Genomic DNA, 21,463 nt, shown 5'->3' with positions numbered 1-21,463 from the left:
CTGACTGCAGGTGTGTCAAAGTGTCCAGAATTTCGGAGGTGATTTCTTTATTTGAAGTACATTCATTGTAAGTAGGAAAGCAGTCGAAGACTCCTTTCGAGATCTTACTTTGCCACAAAGACAATTTTTCACCAAATGACTTCAGTTTTGAGGATCCAGTGGTGATGGTTTCCGATGGTCCTTGAAGACTTAAATTCAATGAATTTAATTTGTCAAATAAATCAGAGAGAAATGTCACCTTAACCCACCAGATCTCGTCATGAATAAAAATCCAGTCTTTTTTTTTCAGTACAGCCTTGAGTTGGTCGACACGCTTTAACACTTTTTACCCTGGAGAGCCAAGGAACGTTGGTGTGATACAGGAGACATTTGTAGTCTGAATCCATTGCTTTACAAAGCTCTGAGAAAAGTCGGGATCCATCGGTCGAGATTTGTTGAAGTTTAGAACTTCAATCACTTGATCCAGAACAGACATCAAATCTTTCGGCAAAGATTTGAAGGCATGAGCTTCTCTGTGGATCATTTGGATTTTCTTGACGCACAAGAGTGACGTATCCATTTCTATTTCCCTGCAAACGCTAACACAGTTTTTCTACTGTAGTTTGATTAGCAAAATGTTTTCGTTCACCACTTTGAAAATATCTTCGCCTTAGGTTGTAGTTGGTAAGTCTTTGCAAAATAAGACTTCGATGACACATTTTTCATCCTTTATGAACTGAATAAAAGCTAGCAGCTGGGCTTTGCCGCTAACGTCAGTGGATTCATCAACTTCAAGAGACCACAGCAGAGACACTTCATCGTCAGTCACGTCGAAGTGTTCGCAGATTTGATCTTGTAAATCTGACGATAAGTCTTCAATTCTGCGCGAGATCATCATTTGACAAAGGAACTTTTTTAACTTTTTCGGCGGCATCGGGTCCAAGGATAGTTTCAGCAACTATTGCTAAAGCTGGTGCAATGACTGATTCAGCCTCTGTGTGTGCTTTCTTGCGTTTTTTTAACAACTGAGCAATCTTATAACTTGCAATCAATCTCTTTTCTGGCAGCTTCAGGTAGTTCGTAAGTTTCTTAGCTTGTTTTTTTTTTTTTGTTGAGCCCTGATGTTTTCAAAGTATTCCTTCGGTTGCGCTTTTACAGCTGTATGTTTTGTTTCCAAGTGTCTCTTCAATTTGCTTGGAAAAAGCGCCTCATTTGACAGAGTTGCATTACAGATCAGACAGAATGGCAATGGAACATCTTCAGGTCCAGAAGATATGAAACCATATCTGATGTAATCTTCTTTCTACCTTCGTTTGGTTTCTTGCTTTTCATTTAACGCTTTCGCAGTTTCATTCTTGCTAACGTATTTCTCCATGGATAACAATGAATAAGGCTTATTGATAATTTGTTATTATTAGCATACACCTAAACAATTTACATGAAACACATTGCTTATTATTATTGTTACCAATTCAAGAGCTGCTGTGCGTCTGCTAAGGCGGCCTACATTTGAGTCGTTATAATAATATATATATAGTGGACAATTCCATAACCTGAAAAGCAAACACCCCTTTCCGTCACTATGGAGCGTTCCACTACTATTACTGGTCGTTGCAAGTGGGGATGTCATCGCAACATAAAATAAAAATTTAATAGTAGGCAGACCTGTGTAACGCTACACGTGTGGTTTTCTGAAAACTCCCGCGGCACACCTGCAAATCTACGGCGGCACACTAGTGTGCCGCGGCACACAGTTTGAGAAACACTGGCCTATGACAAGTGACAATATAAAAGCGCGTCGCTGTATTCGTTTGAACAGAGTAGATCTAGAGTTTGTCTCGAAAACGTAGATTTAGATCTAGATCTAATTGATAAAATATTTGATTCAAGCATTTTTGTTATCATCTGGCATCGTTAAATTAGTTTGACACCTGAAAATGTACAGAATTGCTCGCCAACCCAGCTATTATGACGAAGTATTGCCACTAGTCCGCTTAGCAGACGAACTGACAAGTCTTGATCCTGGCTACAACGTTTCTTCTGGTGGTGACAGAACAGTAGCTCGCAGACATGGAGAATCGGAGGTAGAATAGATATCTACATCTATATTCTAGATTTAAAGTCTAATTGAATTATTCTAGAAACACGTACGTCTGTTGTCTTAATTTAATATTATTGAATTTAGAGTCTACAATAGATCAATGAATGATCATCTAGATACCGGTTCAAGTATCAATGATAGATAGATCTAATATATCTGCGCATATGATATATATAGTAGGTTCTTATATTTTGGACACTCCGTCGAATTCTCCTTCAATGAACGGGTCGCTTTTTTTGTTTGTAATTCATTTGTTTTTATGTTTGGAGCAAAAATCAACGTCTCGGGACTGCGCATGTCCATGAGTGTTATTGCATTTTGTCTCTTCTAAATGGAAACTATGAAGAGGCATTTGGGCACATTTTGTAGTCATTGCCTGCCTGCAAAACTAGGTTGGCACTGTAGAATGTCAGGTTTATCAATCTTAAGGAACTGAATAGTGATGTCATGCCTCTTCTTAGAATTTTATCATTTTATGCACAAGATATGTTGGAATAGTTAACATTCTTTGTCTTAATTTGTCAATAAACATAAATTAGCAGACATAAGCATGAATTAGAATGTTTTTCTAAATCATATCTCAAACCATTTCATTATACATTATTCAGGTTCATAACACTGACAAAGAATTCCGCATTCGAATGGATCTCCATCACTACAGACCTGAAGAAGTGAAGATAACTTCAGACAACACCAAGATAACTATAAATGCCAAGCATGAAGAGAAACAAGACAACCATGGCTTTGTCTCAAGGGAGATAACAAGAATATACAAATTACCAGAGGTAAAGTAAGCCTATATATTTTACTTCCTATTTTACATTTCCTAACTTACATTGTCAACTTTTTGAATGCCAAACCCTTCGCTACAAATATGTTCCCCTTTTGGAAGTAAAGGAGAGAACTAGTATACATTACAATAGACTCTTAAAAATAATTTTTGTCCTGTCCGATTATTATTTCATTTAAAATGATAACATGATAATAGTATTTCCTTAATTATTGGATTTAAAAAAAAAAAAAAAAAAAAAAGACTGCTTACTAATTGTAAACTGTTCTTAATTGGCAGTTTTCTCGTTTTTCAAAAGTAACAATTTTTGAAAATGCAGAACATCTTTAAGTTATTCATTTTGTTTCAACTCTGTTCCTTTCAGGATGTTGATCCTAAATCTGTTACTTCAGCAATGAATGCTCATGGTATTCTAAGTATCAAAGTCCAGAAAAAGTCTCCAGAAGAACCAAAGGAAATACCCATTCCTGTTACTTTTAAGTAGTTGATTCTTAAATGTTCATCATCTTGTACATCACCAAACTCTATTGTTGAGCCAGTTGTTTCAGTATTTATTCGTTATTCATTTAATATTTTGGCTTCTACAAAATTACCATGGTTGTGAATTTTATAATCTGCCTGTATATTGCTTAATTTTGTATCAATTTTTTTGTTCAAATTGAATTTTTGATAATTAAATATTTGAATTGTACAATTTGTTCATTGCATTCTACTTAATGATTTGCAACTCAAGGAAATATGTTAAATTTGAAAGGAAGTTTTAGCTAATAGGAAAAAAAACAACAGCTAACATATCAAAAGAAAGGCAATTAGAGAAAACAGTAAATGTTACATTAAGTACTATTTCAGTGAACATGCATTAGATTGCTCGCTTAACATAAAGGCACACACTGCCCATAATAAAATACAGTGAACAAGCAAGGCCAATCAGATCTATCTTGATGAGTCCCTAAATAATAAGACACATTTGGAGAATGAAAAAAAAAATAACATAACCTGCTCTAATAAACATTTATTATTAAATTGATTGTAATTCTCTGAAAGTTGATTGTATGTATTTGGGCCTAATACAATTCTGCATATGCAAATAATTAATTAATGCTTCATTCAGAACATTTCTTTATAACTGGTTTCCAGTGAAATAAAATAGACTTAATAATGAAAGGAAAGTTTCTTTATATTGAGAAACAAGACATGATCTCTATAATTCTAGTTTGTTTTTTTTTTTAATAAAAAATTGGTAAATTACATCACTATTTGAAAAAAAAAAAATTTTGGCAGTTTTTTCAATGTTGGACATTTGATAGCCATTGGAGTGGTCATTTAATCTTTGAATCTTCTTTTAGCAACGAATACTGTAACATAAAATGTTAGGGCGATTATAAAATATAATGAACAACGTCAGGGATGTTAAACTGGATTGCCTTTGCCAACTAAATATCTTTAGTAGAAGGATCTTTGTATCAATTTTTCTTACTGCTAGTTAGTTAAACCAAGTTATTATTGCTGCCTTGTCATGGAAGCGCCACTGTCAGTAAACATCTAATACTTTTATATTCATTGTATTTTGTACTACAAGGGGTTAAAAAAAAGTGTACAGATTGTCCTATTGAAATGTAGCTTATCCACCCAATATTACACCACCTTGGCTATTTATAGTTATCCAGTCATATACTTCGCAATCCAAGCAAAGTATTTAAATCAAGAATTGTCTAACAATTTAATGGCAATAATTGTGCTTGATAGCTTAATGCTTAAGCATCCATTTAATCATGTCTAAAATACTTGAACATGTATTTAACAACAATGAATAATAAATAATTGACTATAAATTAATGTTTTGAAATCTTAAACCTACAGCTCTCTTAATTCAGATGAAAACTAGGTAAATAAACACTTTTTCTTAAATTTTGCAATTCTAAGAAAAAACACACACACACTTATTTTTTAGAATGTTTATTAAATTTATTCAAAATGTAAATTCATTTTCGTTTAGCTTTCTTTATTTTTTTACTTGGAATTTGATCAACATCAGAATTGTGATTATTGTAACCAACAACTGAAAACCTAGATACACTTTGGAAGATGCTAAATATACCAACCTCGCTGTCTGTTAAACACAAACGGTAAAACTCTAACCAAGAGTATACAATTCCAAGTGAACAATACACAGATGTCAACAAAAGTGGCAAGAAGGGCAGCCTCTCTCCTATGTTGAGGAGCCAGAATCCCAGGCTGTTGAAGAGGCCAAGGGGAATCAACCCAAGAATGAAAACACTTTCAGAAAGATTCAGCAATGGTAACTGTAGAAGAATTGGTGTGTCATCTTTTCTTGATTTTTCACTTTAAAAAAAGTTTTATAAAAATTAGTTAAAAAAAGTACCTAAAAAAATAAATAAAAAATTTACATATTCTAATAACAATAAAAAATTATAGGATTTACTCTATGCTACCAAAGGTCTGAATTTGATGATCTGTTCATAAATTTCACTCTTTGCTGAGCATATAATTATATGTTTAGGAGGGGGTTTGTTGACAGTTATTAACTTGTAGCACCAAACAGCTGGTAGACAACTAAATCGCGAGTTATATATTAATTCATAAAACTTGAAATGACTTGAACAACTTCTTTGTGAACAACATTTGTCCTAAGACCGCTGACAACAACGTCATCTATCTTGCTTAATTTACAACCAACTATTAACATCTTCCCACAGTCACCATAGAAACACACCCCCACTCCATAACGTGTGGGGGGGGGGTGCATTATAAAGATGCTGCTGTGCTAGTTAGATGTAACAGACACTAATATTTAATTTTTTAAAATGGGGATGGGGTGGACTGAAATCAAATTCACAGAAGTGAGTGTATTTTGGGAGGGCCCTTTAAAGTGGGTCGATACAATTAATCCTAACATACTCTAGAATACATGGGCCAAAAAGGGATTGTTGAAATTTTGGCGGTTTTATTTAAAGTACAAAAAAATATGGGGGATACAGCCAAAGTATTATGTGAGCATTACAGTTTGAAGGATATAATACGAAAAAAGGGTCCAGGCCAAAAAATATCATAAAGCCTATCAAATATTTTAAATAAGAACTGAAAAGCAGAGGATATGTCAGATAGTGTAATTAAGGAGAGTTGAGAGGGGTGGGCGGAGCAGTGATACTCCAATTAGTGGCTCGGTCCAATTTAAAGTAATAGATATTAGAATATGCTAGCCAAAGGAATGTACAGGAGGCGTTAACTTGTGGGCCTTTTTATTATAATTAACAATAAAAAATATTATAAATAAACAATATATAGCCTAATGCTAGTATAGCTATATTATTATTATAATTATTATTATTATCTTATCTATTTGAAGACAATACTTCAAAAAAGAAAATTACGTCCTACGCGTCATGCATATTAACCAATGACTTATATTATTAAGCAGCTACACTCACCTATATATAAAGCTAAAGGCCCAAAATGAGAAAATAGAACTTTGAATCAGAGCTAACACCTTCAGCATATTCTCTGTAAATACAAGTGTATAGAAGCATTGTAATAGGCAACAGAAGTGCAGACTGTAATAAAGAGACTTGAAAGAGACTCAACAAATATTTATATCCCCAAAACAACAATAATTTTTTTCACTTCATTATAATGTAATATTACATCTGGAGCCTGGCAACATTAGTGAAGGAAAGACAACACATTTTATACTCCAAGGTTCATCTATGGAACAACCAGATAGACCTGTTAACTACCTCACCCTAAGGTCAATGTTAGTCAACAATCACAGGGAGGAGTGGCTCAACCAATGGGCATCAGGAAACACAGGCAGAGCCATGTACAGAGAAATGACTACGCCTAACAAACTGGACAGTATTAACTTCCTCCCCCGCAAAGAACAATCTACAATCTTCCAACTAAGAACAGGACACACACCACTATTAAATTACCACCTGAACAAAATAAACTCCACACAACTACCCCTTTGCAGACATTGCGCCCACCCCTTTGAAACTGTAAACCATATCCTCTTTGAATGCCCCTCCCTAATCCACCTTAGGCAGACCCTACTTCCACTACAGCCCAACATAACCAACACCCTTTACGGCAGTGCTGAACAGCTGAAGAAAACAGCACACTTTTTTTCCTTGGCACAGTCTGCAAAAGAGCTCACAGCTCAGCAGCAATAAAGCTGGCTAGAAGAAGAAGAAGAAGAATACTCCATGGTAATCCAAAAGTTAAGAAATTCTGGTATGCTGGGCTCATAGGCCTAGAATATGAAGCTCTCACAAACTCTAACTCTGATTCGTGGAGGTTTGTAGAATATGGTAATTATCATAATGCTTTGGCATAAGTAGGGGGTGTGGTGGCTGAATGGTTAAGTGCTTGGCTTCTAAACCTGGAGTCCTGGGATCAAATCTTGATAAAGACTGAGATTTTGAATTTTGGGATATTAAGGGCAACCTTGAGTCCACCCAACTCTAATGGGTATCTGACTTTACTCGTGGAAAGTAAAAGGCAGTTGGTCATTGTGCTGGCCACATGACACCATCATTAACTATTTGCCAAAGAAACAGATTATCTTAACATCATTTGCTCTATAGATTGCAAGGTCTGAAAGGGGAAACTTTGGTATATGTGATGCAGGATTGTAAGACTAATTTTTTTCAAGGATAATAAAGATATATTATCAATCCCCAATAGCCAATTAGTAATTTATGGAAAATGTACAATTAAATTTAAAGGACCTTTTGTCATAGAGATAATACAAATGTGGGTGCTTAATCTATGTCACAGCTAAAAATTTATTCACATCTACAAATAGGATCTGCACCACTACCCCATTAAAAAAAAATTTGTATGTAAAACTTTGAAATTTCTAGATCTACGTTTGGCTATAAAAAATGTTCTAAGCTCTTATGATGTTCTGGTGGCTAAGTTGTAAAGCTCTAGGCAGCTACACTGAAAGGTCTTAGGTTTGATTTTTTCCTGAGGAATTTAAAACAGCCTGCCTGATTGTGTGGTATGCAGTCTGGATTGTCGTCTCTATTGGTCCAGCGTTCAAAACCTATCTATAGCCCTTCCCACAGTCCGGCAGAAAGTTTGGGCTTGGAAATAATAGTTCGTTTCTGAAAGAACACCCCAAACATAAAAAGAAACCCAAGACTCTGTCACATATGATTGACATTGGAAGAGAAAATAAATGTAGTTGGTCATTAAGACCCAAAACCTTCCTATAGAACAAAAACTATACGGAGAGCTGCCTGATCTGGAAACCACTGCGCAGTTCATCTCAGATATAGGATTACTGATCTGAGCCCTCCGACATGTAAAATGAGAACGAAGAAGAAGAACAAAGAGGAAGGTCATTGTACTGGCCACAAGAAACTCTTTTTAACCATTAGCAATAGAGACAAGTGAACATACATAAAGTTTTATTTGCAATAAGTAACAAACCATCTGGATCTGAAATAGTTTCATCAATTACACTTACCTAATGGAGTAAATAACAATGGAAATAAAGAATAATAGCCCACAGTGGAGAGAAACAAGTAGATTCTAGCATCCTGCTTGCTATTTAGTGTCAGTAACCTAAAAAAAAAATGAAAGAGACATCCTATAACAAAATATTTATAATTCAATGACAATGTCTTCATGTCCGAGACTAAGGATGCGTGCAGTGTTTTACATGACTACATAAACTCATAAATTTTTAAATAGTCAAATGAACAAAAATGTAATGGTTGAAAAAAATGGCCAGAAGTGGATTTTAGCCGAGTGAAATATAAAAAGTTAAATCAAAACTTAGCAGCAGAAAGAGTAGAAAGAAATCAAAACTAGAAAATGTGAAAGTCATATGCTGAAATAAATGTGTGTGTTAGGATCAGAACAAAGAATGAATTAAAAGAAAAAAAAAAAAAGTAATTGTAGTTTAATTCTAATTGTGAATGAATATTGAAAATGTAGAAAAATTAAAACTCACGCCAAAGGAATGATGGCCAGAAGAATAGCTTTCTCATGAACATGCCACCCAAAGAGATATGATGTTAACCCGCATAAAACGACAGAACGAACAAATGAAACTTTTGTTCTTTGGTCCCATAAACTAAGCAGTACTGGCTGAAACAGAAACAAGCAGCTTCAACTAGAAGCTAAATCTAAAAAGCTTACTTCTAAAAAAAAATGTATTCCAATAGTATTTTCGTCAACTTCATGAGTCTATCTAAGCTAATTTGGATACACAATTTGTTATTTCCATAGATCTGTCAAATGTCTGCATACAGCACAGCATTAGGATTTTTATACAAATACAAATTTCACTTCAGGCTACATGACTTTCATAATGAGCTGAATATATTTAAAAACAAAAAAAGTCTACACAAATTTGTAGGCCACAGATGAACCTTTGCATCATTTGCCCTATAGACTACAAGGTCTGAAAAGGTAACTATACTTTTACATTTATACACAGATTTCCTAGAAAATGAGCAGCCCATCTTTAAAATTAATTTTTTTTTTGATCCATATACTTCATTCATCACTTCCCACTTTATAGTTTTACCCCATGATAACTATGAAATTGACCTAGATAACATTTGCATACTTGATTCTGACCATAAACAGAGACTTGAGTACGCCATTATTTCTTAATACTAAATCTATAAATGTCACTGTCAGTTTAAAGATAAAACCATAAGATAAAATACATTTTACTGTAAGACTTTTGACAACTTTTGAGGGATTAGTTAGTAAAAGCTTACTGCTCAATCTTAAAAAAACTTGTAAATACTACAGCTTGCTTTGATATTTCTATAACATAAAGCTACAATTTCAAACATATTTTGCTATATCACAATTATCGGTAAATTAATTTCTTGGCACAGATTAAATCATTGTACATGCATAAAGGTACCTACCAGCATCCCAAAAATTACCAACAAAAAACAGAAACCAGGCGGTATGCTGGGTAGTGCCGTATGATTATATTCTTGGACTAAACCTGAGGTCATCGACCCAGACTGTACATTATCTGCTGTCATGATGCCTGACTTTACACCTAAGAAAATCATAAAATAACTTTTAGTGTCATGCATAGCATCAAGTGAAAATTGACTTATATTAAATCTTTAGAAAAATTCAGCAACACCTATTTATATTGAAGAACAAATGGGTAGAAATCAAGAAGTCTTAAAATCTTTGAGTGAAATCATTAGATCACTCAGTTCCACGTATACACCTAGATTGTCCTAGATTCAATTTGAAGGGAGAATGGATATGGGTTGTTGAACTTTAAACTTTAGCTGTCATATAAAGCTTTAGACCTTGAATGAGCATTCAGTAGATCTGATACTTTTTCTAGAGCACTTTGGGACCACTTTGAGCTCAAGTCATATTACCAGAAATAGAACTGAATAAATAAACCAGCGTGTTATCTTATCTTATATATTACAGACGCTACTTCAAAAAAAGAAGATAATTATGTCCTGCGCATTTCATGTGTCTATCTAGTCATGCATGTTAATCAACAACTTAAATTCTGCTAAGTTGTTGGTTTTCCTGGCTGATTCAGGCAACCCATTCCATTCTCTAATCACACTAGGGAAAAAGCAGCACTTGTACGAATTTGTTCTAGTGTTGGAGAAGAAAGATCACTTTAGAATCTGAACTTAGTTAAAAAAGGATTTTAGATTAAAACAAAAGATTTAACTTTATTACCAAGCATAGCTGAGCTTACTCTAATAAACATGAAAACTTTGAGCCTAGAAGCATACAAAATGATCCATTCTGATAAAATTAAGCGTCTACGTCGACATTGACACCTTTTAGTTTGATAACCTGTTTGTTTTACATGTTTCGACTGTTCCTTCAGTAATGAAGATTATTAAGTCCTAGCACAAACTTTGCACAGGGCCGTGGGTGATGGCAATGGACAGAATTTGAACCCTGGATCATCAAGACAACAGTGACCAGGCAGCCAGCCAGCTTCAGTAATGTCTAGATGTATTACACTTTTCTTTATAAGCCTCCGGTATTGTTAAAATGAGTGAAAAATCTGAACACAACAGCCCACTCAAAGTTAAGTGAAATATCTCATAAAAAAGATTTTTTTTTTAATTTAAAAAAAAAACAACAAAAATAAAAACTGAGATACAGTAAACCAGCATAAATGGGTGCAACGGTAATAGATTAGTGCAACATACCTACAATGGTCAAAACTTTATCCACTCCGCTGTAAAGTGCCCAGAAATTGGGTGCCCAGTAAGCATGGAGCAGTCCTCTCTTGAATGGAAATAAACGGGACAAAACCTGGCCAAATTGATTCTGTGAAGTAAGCATAACTAAGTTAAGCAAAATTGATGACTTAGGCAGGTTTCATATCAAAGAGTACTAAATTTCCCGAGATGTTTTTTTTTGCTTTAATTTCAAACATTGTTATTATATCAATAAGGAATAAGGACAAAAGAGCAAAATTATCAGTCATAACATGGAAGCCAAAAATAAAAAAAACAAAACAGTGGCCGGGCTGTCCTCATTTAACATTGTGTCACACCTTCTAGGAAGACCTAAAATCTGTAGGCATGACATGGGCTGAGATTTTGCAGATCTCTGCAGATAGGGCTTACCTCCCTATGTGTGGGAGGATAGAAGTCAAGTCTCTAAAGCTCTTCCATTTCATCTTGAACTGGAACAAGGCAACTTTTTATATTTCTACGTAAAAGCTCAAGGATTAAAAAAAGTCATCTTACAGTTAAGACACATCATATCATGTAGCTACCAGCTAACACTTGTTTATTGTGACAACATTTTGATGGTATGATGTTACGATGTGTTGTGATGCCGGGGATTTTACTTGAATTCAATAGTTAACAAAAAATGAAGATCCAGAATCACAATTGACGAATCTTTTGATAAAACAAAACTCTGGAACTTTATTTAAACATAACGTAAGTACAGTTTATGTACAAATTACAAATCAATGAGCATGGAACATATTACAAAGGCTTTTCAAACAGAGCTCTTAGAAACGTGACTTTCTACAAGGACATTATTTTATCGACTGACTTTACTTTTCTTACTACCGCCAATTCTCTGGCGCTAACTCTTTTCAAAAATGTCTTTGTTTAAATTCAAATCAACCAATAGATTTTAAACATACTAATTACGTCCCTTGGGTAAATCCTGACTTGAATGTCAAGTGTCTAAATTTGAGGGGTAGAAACCGAGACTCATGTCGAGGGCTTATATTTCTTTCAAAAGTGAAATGTACAAACAATTCTATAATGTAATCTGTGACATATTACCCCCCCTCTCCATTTAGCATTTGTATGGTAATAGAAATGCTCATATGTATTAAAATTATTTAAATATACACAAAATACCATACATGAAATTATAGAAAAATGGTTGAGGTAACATATGACAAAATAAAGTCAACTTGGAGATAAAAAATATGTAAATGCAGTGAATAAAATTATTGATGACTTTGAATACCTGTCTCACTATTCAAGTGGTTATGAAAATGAGACAATGCTTGTCATGAACAATATCAAAAGTTGTACAAAGCATAATACTTGGATAAATTAAATCTTGAATTGAATAGGTTATGAAGCTTCATGGTGCCTTATGATAAAATTAAAATATGACATTATAACTCATTTGGTTAGTACTAATGTGAAAATGTGTACATGGAAAAATATATTGCATATGAAAAATTGACATAGAAAAAATAATTGTGATAGTACATGACAATCTTCTGAGAAAATAGTACTCAATGTGATCAATCTTCTGAATAATAATACTCAATGTGATATAAATCTCAACATGTGTGAAGCAATGAAAAATTCCAATTGTCTGTCATGTATCTGTACTATTATAATAGGATATATGCAATAGTAATATACCTGAAATAAAATACCTGAAATAAAATGCACATGATTTAAAAATTAAGATGTCCGATGCATGTCATATGCAAAGATGCTGAAACATAATAAACAAAGTATCTTGAATGAGTGACCTTCCTCAGTGGGTTGCTTGGTGCTAAAATAAATGCAACATCTGATATAGAATACCTGTGGAAAAAATGAGTAGACAAATTAATTGATTAAGTACAACTGAATACTGTTCTTCCTTGACGAGTATGAATGATAATGGATCAAGTGGCACTAAATATGCTGTAGTACATATATAACATGTAAGTGTGAAGTTCGGAATACTTCTGAGTTGCCGTCATGGATGTGTGTACGCGTTTTCTAAACTTGAAGAAAAGGTCTTTCAGTTTATGAAGCTGTTGTCTCCATGTCATAATGATCTCACAGATAATGTCTGATTGAACCGCGTTTGAGTTTGGTGAAAATAAGAACTGTCCGAAACCAAAACTCAATTTTCTGGTTGATGAACTTTGATGCTGTAGGATGCTGTAGCAGAATGCTTTGCGTTATAATGTTCAATAGAGCAATGACTGAACATGTCTGAGTTCAATCGGTCGATACAGCAATGTTGAAGAAGTTCATTTGTTCCTTTCTGAAGAAAAGTTGCCCCTTGAGTGGACGGAGGATGAAACTTGGTGTTGTCAATGTTATTGCTTTCTGAGTTTCTTTCAAATTGCAGTACTGGAAATGTCTCAGAAACACTGGTAAAGAAATCTGCATGGTCTGGAAACACTTTAATGTTCTTCACTGTTTGTAGTGCTATGTCATTCAGAGTGATGACCTTGGGAATGTCAATTTGATTTGATGCTGGTAATGAAACATCTATCTCAGGAATGGGTGTTGATGATGTTTCTTCTTCTTCCTCAGGAATAGTTGCTAAGCTTGTAAAATTATCAACTTCTGCTTTGATGTCTGCATTATCTGTTTCATGGTAATGTTCAAACATATGAACATGAAATACTTTGGTAACCTTGTTGACATTGATTTCATAAAGCAGGTTGGAAATCTTTCTGATGATGTGGAAAGGACCTTGCCATTTGTAAAACAGTTTGTTACTGAAATCTGGTAACAGTAATTTGACTTGATCTCCTTGAGCAAAATATCTTGATTTCATGTGTTCATGTAATATTCTTTGACTTTCAATGTTCTTGGTTGTAATGGCTTCTTGAGTTGACTCACATTCTTTCAGATGAGGAATACTTGTATGAGTGGTAGAGTCAAGTTGAAAAGTTTTTCTTTTGTCTGGTATAGCCAAAGTTGATTGAGTATAAGTTTCTTTAGTTTCTGCTTCTGGTTCTTGAGACTTGTCTTGATTGTAGCAAGAATTTTCAATGAATACCATAGTATTGGTAGATAATGATGCAGATGCAGTCTTATTCAAGTCTTGATGCATGAAGTCATCATGTGTGAAATATGACTTGTCTTGATGGACTTCAGTTTGACCAGTTAGAGTTCTTGTATCATTGCTAGAGACTCTGGGCATGTCGTCTTGTTCTTCAAAGTTCAACAATGGACATTCGGGAATTGGAGGTGGACTTATGACCGGTAGGGATGGGCTTGATGTAACTGAGGGTGTCCATGTTGAATGTTCTTGATTGTTGCTGGCTACTGGACTAGTAACTGGTTCTGTTTCATTCTGCATAGCTTGAGTAATTGAGGTAGCCATGTGATTATTTTGGCTAACTTGTTCAGGTGCCAAATGTTCTTGTTGTCTGGTCATGGATCTTGTCATTACTGCTAAACATTTTTGACCTTGCTCTATGGCATTTGTACATTCAGCAAGTTCTTGAGGAGTGCATTCTTTAACTCCTTCTATGTTTCCAATGATTAGGTCCACTGGTAGATTGGGTGTTACTAATGCTTTTGTTTGACCACTGAAGAATGGTGTAGTAACATAAATGATGGCCTCAGGTAACTTGCTGACAGTTCCGTTGAATGCAGTGACTTGGACGTGGTTGCCTGTGAAACGGTTTGCGTGTATGAAGCGTTCATGTACTAATGTGGACGTGCTTCCGGTGTCACGAAGAACTTCCACCTTCTTGTCTCCTACAAAGCCTGGATAAAATTTGAGACCATTGGACTTTGCAATGACTGTCATAGTTGAGTGCTCATTGTAATAGCTTCTGTTATATGAGCTTCTATTTGGCATATATTGTGGTCTGGAGTCCTGTGAATGACTTCTGTAGCGAGGTTTGTTGTTATCTGGTTTATTGTTTCCAGGTGCTTTGTTGAGATTGTATTGCTCTCTATTGCTGTATCTTTGAGTTGGTGATGTGGGTCTATCAAAATTTAGATTTTTGGAGACTGCCTGTTTTTTCCAACATTCATGAGTTTGGTGACCCTTTTTATGGCAAAATGAACATTCTGTGGTTCTGCTGCGGCATTGAGACGTGAAATGCCCTAGTTTATGACATTTGTTGCATTTGACTTTGTCATCTGACTTATATCTTGCATTTTTGTCTTGAGCAAAGCAGACAAAATTTTCTTCAACAGATGGTTTGACTGACTTGTTTGGATAGGCTGCTCTATATTGTCTGATGATCTTGGTTAATGTCTGTATATCAGTAGAATTTCTCTCTATAATGTAGGATTGAATATCTTCTGAGTGAGCATGGGTGATGTTGTCGATAATAATATGTTGACGAAGAGCTTGGTAACTTTCTTCTATTTTTGCCATGGATACCCATCTATCAAACCACATTGACATATTAGCTACAAAAATTTGAGGATCATCATTTTGCTGTGGCCTTTCATTATAGAATTTCTTTCTATAGTTGGCTGAAGTTGCTCCGTATTGGCGCAGTAGAGCTTCCTTGATATCAGAGTAAGTGCTGCGTTCATTGATGGACAGTTGTGAGCAAATGTTGACCGCTTTGCCAGTCAAAAGGGTGAGGAGTGAGCTCGACCAATGTGCTTCAGGTAGACCGGATGTTGTAGCTATTTCTTCAAATCTTATGAGATACGAGTCCATATTGTCAATGTTTTCGTTGAAAGCCGATATTTTGTTCATTAATCTGTATTTGTCAAACATACTTGAGTGACCTTGAATTGGAATGCTTTCTTTATTTTCTTTATTTTGCCTTTCGAATTCCATTTTTTCTTTTTCATGTTGTCTTTGCTTTTCGGCGTCTTGCCTTTGTTTTTCAGATTCTTGCCTTTGTTTTTCAGATTCTTGCCTTTGTTTTTCAGATTCTTGCCTTTGTTTTTCAGATTCTTGCTCTTGATATTCTTTTTCTTCTTGTTTCTCTGCCCACTGGTCTGGCTTTGAAATTTGCTTTTCTTTGGCAAATTCTATTAATTCGAAGAATCGTTTTGTTCTAGCACTGGAAGCCATATTTAATTTTTTTGTTAGTTTCTTGTATTGGAGCAAAATGTTCGATATCTGGATTTTGGCTTTATCTCAGATATAATAATAATATAGATCTAGTGACAAAGTTCTTGAAGCCTCAATTTGCTAATAAATTCTTGACAGTAGACTTGTAGTTACTGGAGTCGTATGATTGATATATAGATCTATTGAGCCGAGTACTTTTTACTGGTTTAACAGTTGGTTAAATCTGGTCTTCTGTTTACTTTGTGCTGCACAAATGATTATTTACTGGTCTTCTTTATAATGCCAGTTATTTGATTTACTGGTCTTTTTTATAATGCCAGTTATTTGCTTTACTGGTCTTTTATATTGCCAGTTATTTGCTTTACTGGTCTTTTATATTGCCAGTTATTTGCTTTACTGGTCTTTTAATAATGCCAGTTATTTGATTTACTGGTCTTTTAATAATGCCAGTTATTATGTATATTGGTCTTATTCCTTTTGCCAATTACATATAATAATAGATTTCGTGAGTTAGACGTAACTCTAACGAAAATCTTTATAAAAGAATTATCGATAACCAACTGACCTGTTAAACACAGAAATTCTGTCCTCCGTTAAATAAGAATGAAGTTCCTTTGAAGAGTTTAGAAATTGGTCCTAGATCTTGAATAAATTTCGTTAAAAGTTGTCCGTGAACTTTTATTAGTCGGAGAGTGCCAGATGTGACAACATTTTGATGGTATGATGTTACGATGTGTTGTGATGCCGGGGATTTTACTTGAATTCAATAGTTAACAAAAAATGAAGATCCAGAATCACAATTGACGAATCTTTTGATAAAACAAAACTCTGGAACTTTATTTAAACATAACGTAAGTACAGTTTATGTACAAATTACAAATCAATGAGCATGGAACATATTACAAAGGCTTTTCAAACAGAGCTCTTAGAAACGTGACTTTCTACAAGGACATTATTTTATCGACTGACTTTACTTTTCTTACTACCGCCAATTCTCTGGCGCTAACTCTTTTAAAAAATGTCTTTGTTTAAATTCAAATCAACCAACAGATTTTAAACATACTAATTACGTCCCTGGGTAAATCCTGACTTGAATGTCAAGTGTCTAAATTTGAGGGGTAGAAACCGAGACTCATGTCAAGGGCTTATATTTCTTTCAAAAGTGAAATGTACAAACAATTCTATAATGTAATCTGTGACATTTATCAACCCTTGTCATCAATATATATGCAAAATTTCTTAAGATTTAACTTGAATACATTTCAATCTTCAAGTCATCAGGAACAGAAGAGTTTAATTTTGTGTATGTTCTGTTTCAAAGTCCTTTCTAACCTCATAATTTGTTTAGTTGTGCATAAAAAAATTTTTCATCTGTAAGTAGATGTAGAATTTCATTACTGTTGTAACTAGCCACTAGAGCTCCACTATCATAAAATCAGATATTCATATCTTCTAATAAGTGTAAGATAAAAGACTATATTCTAATTATTCTAATTCTAACATGTTAAAAAATTGAAGCCAGAACATATAAAGATAAAGATTTTATATATTATTTTAAAAACATATCACAAATGAAATCATCATTTTCTTTTAATTTAATTTGACCTGGTTACATGTTTCATTATTATTTCTTGGTACTTACGAGATAAATGAAAGGCCCAAATGAGACAGCAAACACTGAACCAACCACAGCAGCTAAATTAGCAAAGTTTCGCACTGAAAACCTTGACCAAGATATTGGCATGTCAGCTAAATGAAGAAATAAATGATATAGTTATTAATATTAAATATATTTTGACTTTACATAGTTCAGTGAGTTGTTAAATCTCATATATATAGATCAAATCAGGTTCAAATATTTCAAAAGAAAGAGAGATGACAGCACTCTAATTTTGGGTGGGAGTGACATAGGATGTTGAGGGAAGAAAAGAACTGGTGAAAATCCTAAAGAAAATTGGTAAATATATTACAAAAACGTTAACTAACGTAGGATTCATATTTCAGATTATCTTCTTATCTTATAAAATACAGACTTTACTTCTAAATGGAAGATTAATGAACAATCTTATCTTATGAAATACAGACATTACTTCAAAAAAGAAGATGATTACGTCCTTCGTGTGTTCCTAGGTCAATCTAGTCATGCATGCTAATCAATGACTTAAATTCTGCCAAGTCATTGGCTTTCCTGGCTGACTCAGGCAACCCATTCCATGCTCTAATAGCACTTGGGAAGAAGGAGCATTTGTGCAAACTTGTTTTAGCATATGGAACAAGGAATGTGCCTTTATCTTTGTGTCTTTCTGGGTATTTTATTAGGTTTTGTTTTTCTATTTGAAGATTATGGTTCAGTGTTTTATGCATAATCACTCAAACTGATTATCATACATTGGAAGGAGAACATAAAAGATTGTCAGGATACCAACTAGAAATAAAAGCAAATTGACGACCTTAGTGTCCTCAAAGCTAGTCTCTAGTTTTACTAATAAACAGCTTTGTTTTATTCAGACTTTGTAAAGTCATCAAAACAAGTATACATTTCTTAACAAATGAAAAAGACATGGCAAATGAAGAGGTGAGATGACAGCATTAACCCTTAAAGTGCTGAGCTTTTTTACAATGAGTATACAAAAACATGGATTTACAATGCTAGTGCCACAAGCATCTAAAGGGTTAAGAAATCAATCAATGTAAGTTAGACCCTATGAATGACACAGGATGGTGTCACAAGAGAAGAATTGGTCAAAAGATGTTAGTGGCACCACAAAGAAAAAAAAATACAGGCAGAAACACAAAACAGATTTTTACAATGGAATTTGGTTTTAAAATGTAGTTTTTAAAAGTTCAGAATAAATCTAAATAGTGAAATAAGCCAAGCAATTTTGGACACCAATGACTTGACAAATCTGTAGTGCAGAACTCTTAGTCTACATTGATTTGCTAGTTCTTTACAGCTTTAGTTTACATTAAAGTTTTGTTTTTTTTAAACTATTTTGTGGCATATTTTTTGTCAGACTGTATTAAATAAAAAAGAATGTTGCATTTTGCCATTTGATTTAACATTGATACATTTTGTAAATTGATTTTCTATATACAGATCAACTAAGAAAGCATGCATATGAAAGTTTCCTCCGTGTTTAAGGAGCCTACATTAGCTTGTACAATCATTATTGAGCTAATTTATGTTTTTATTGTGGTCATTTTTTTATAATTAAATTAAAACATCATGAGTTTATATTATCATTTATTAACATTAAAAATTGACTTAAAGAAATCATAAGATTAATGTACATTTATATGGACACAAGACAAACCAGTTAAAAATCTGACTTGATTGATGTATTAATTTTGGAAATTAACATAAAGAAATCCTAAAATGAATTTGTAATTTATGGACAATTATCAAACCAGTTTAAAAATCTTTCTTTTTTTTTTTTAAATGCTGACCGATGCTAATAAAAGTAATATACATACCAATTTTGTGACTTCAAATTACCTTGGAAACAATAAGTTCTTAATAAATAGATAAAATATGCTGGTGCAACATACATATATATGTGCTTCATATTCAGCAGCACTGCAAACCAGAAAGCACCTTCAACATTTCTATCCTTGAAGAGAAAAAAAAAAAAAAGAAAAAAAAGAAGGCAACATTAACCCATTGTTTGAGACAAAATTATCATTAGATCCAAAGTTCTTGACCTACTTGCATTTCTCCCCCCCCCCACACCCAATGCATTAGTTATGTCACTAATTGGAGATATACAAAATGTACATGGTCAAGAGTTGAAAAGGTTTGCATCAAGGGTTTGTTGTTTTTAGTACAATCAAAGCTTCTTTCTTGAAATCTTAATACATAATCATTTCAATGTCAAAAAAAAAAAAGTATAAATTCTTTATCTACTAGTTGTTCAAAAACATGAAATCACTGGTGCAGAGTCTGAATGTCTGTCTATTACTTCTGTTTGCTTGCAGTTTGGCACAATGTCCTCTAAGGAGCTGCACCAGAAGTTAAGATGTTTACTAGTATTGGCCTTTAATTGAGGTTATTAAAAGCATGACAAGTAAAGGACTTAACGAAGTTGTTTAACTTGTAAAGTTGTGCATGTGTGTACACTTTGGCAATAACAAACACAAACCTGCAATATTCTTATGATGGATAACAGCATGATTCCAAAAAGAATTCCATTGTACTGGAAATGTATATCTGGAATAGTAGTGTGTTAAAGAAAAACAATGAACAAAAATCAATTGAATTTACAAATCCTCTATTCCAAAAGCATCAGACAAAAATGCAGCTGTTGTGTGTAATGTATGTTTGTCATACTGTTCAACAACCTGGGGCTTCCCAGACCTGCCAAGTTATCAAATTCATACATTTTTTATATTTCAAGAATAGCTATTTTATCAATAAGAAAAAAAAAGAGCAAAACTATCAGTCATAACATTGAAGACAAAAAGAGGAAGACTATCAGTCATAACATTGAAGACAAAAAGAGGAAGACTATCAGTCATAACATTGAAGACAAAAAGAGGAAGACTATCAGTCATAACATTGAAGACAAAAAGAGGAAGACTATCAGTCATAACATTGAAGACAAAAAGAGGAAGACTATCAGTCATAACATTGAAGACAAAAAGAGGAAAACTATCAGTCATAACATTGAAGACAAAAAGAGGAAAACTATCAGTCATAACATTGAAGACAAAAAGAGGAAGACTATCAGTCATAACATTGAAGACAAAAAAGAGGAAAACTATCAGTCATAACATTGAAGACAAAAAGAGGAAGACAATCAGTCATAACATTGAAGACAAAAAGAGGAAGACTATCAGTCATAACATTGAAGACAAAAAAGAGGAAGACTATCAGTCATAACATGGAAGACAAAAAGAGGAAAACAGAAGTAGGAATTTCCATAATTAACATGGCTTAGCAACCACTAATAAGAATTGAAATTGGTAGGCACTAATTTGGATGATGGAATGTATGTCTCTTATGGCCAATCTCTGTGAAGAGGGAACCTTGCTGTGGGTGATGTGGCTTCCCAGATCTGTCCAGACAGAAACCAGCAAGTCAGTGGCAGTCTTCTTCCCAACAGCAGGAGCACCAAGAGTTGTACTTTAGTCCAAACCATGCAAATAATGAAGCAACAGAACAATCAATCACCCTGCCCTATGCTATAATAGCTTGTTCAGGCCTAGACAACCTCCAACGCAATGAGGCATGTTCAGGGCACCTCATGCACTCCCAGACTCCAAGGGTTATTTGGGACTCAGCACTCAAACCATAATTTTCATTTATATCATTGGATTGTTGCCAGAAATTT

General features: G+C 34.0%; 2 protein-coding genes across 3 annotated transcripts in view; one reads left to right on the top strand and one right to left on the bottom strand.

Annotated features, from left to right (window-relative positions):
* Nucleotides 1–1,746: 1,746 nt before the first annotated feature.
* Nucleotides 1,747–3,566, top strand: LOC106057335 (heat shock protein Hsp-12.2-like). Its single transcript, XM_056037846.1, has 3 exons — nt 1,747–2,063; nt 2,689–2,865; nt 3,235–3,566. Exons 1-3 carry the CDS (start codon nt 1,917–1,919, stop codon nt 3,352–3,354), a joined length of 444 nt encoding a protein of 147 aa, XP_055893821.1. The 5' UTR covers nt 1,747–1,916; the 3' UTR covers nt 3,355–3,566.
* Nucleotides 3,567–4,810: 1,244 nt separating this feature from the next.
* LOC106053966 (probable dolichyl pyrophosphate Glc1Man9GlcNAc2 alpha-1,3-glucosyltransferase) overlaps nt 4,811–21,463 on the bottom strand; it is a 41,771-nt gene continuing 25,118 nt past the window's right edge. For both annotated transcript variants that reach the window (XM_056037845.1, XM_056037844.1), the window contains exons 5-13: nt 20,273–20,340; nt 19,630–19,744; nt 17,776–17,882; nt 11,072–11,192; nt 9,788–9,927; nt 8,854–8,990; nt 8,365–8,462; nt 6,320–6,392; nt 4,811–5,213 (exon numbers count right to left, since the gene is read on the bottom strand). In XM_056037845.1, coding sequence (XP_055893820.1) covers nt 4,853–5,213; nt 6,320–6,392; nt 8,365–8,462; nt 8,854–8,990; nt 9,788–9,927; nt 11,072–11,192; nt 17,776–17,882; nt 19,630–19,744; nt 20,273–20,340 — 1,220 coding nt within the window. In that variant the 3' untranslated portion in view covers nt 4,811–4,852. The remainder of the gene's footprint in view (nt 5,214–6,319; nt 6,393–8,364; nt 8,463–8,853; nt 8,991–9,787; nt 9,928–11,071; nt 11,193–17,775; nt 17,883–19,629; nt 19,745–20,272; nt 20,341–21,463) is intronic.

This window comes from Biomphalaria glabrata, chromosome 8 (assembly GCF_947242115.1).
Source record: "Biomphalaria glabrata chromosome 8, xgBioGlab47.1, whole genome shotgun sequence".
Taxonomy (NCBI): Eukaryota; Metazoa; Mollusca; class Gastropoda; family Planorbidae; genus Biomphalaria; species Biomphalaria glabrata.
Note: the sequence above shows the minus strand (reverse complement) of the source record. Positions and strands in the feature narration are given on the sequence as shown.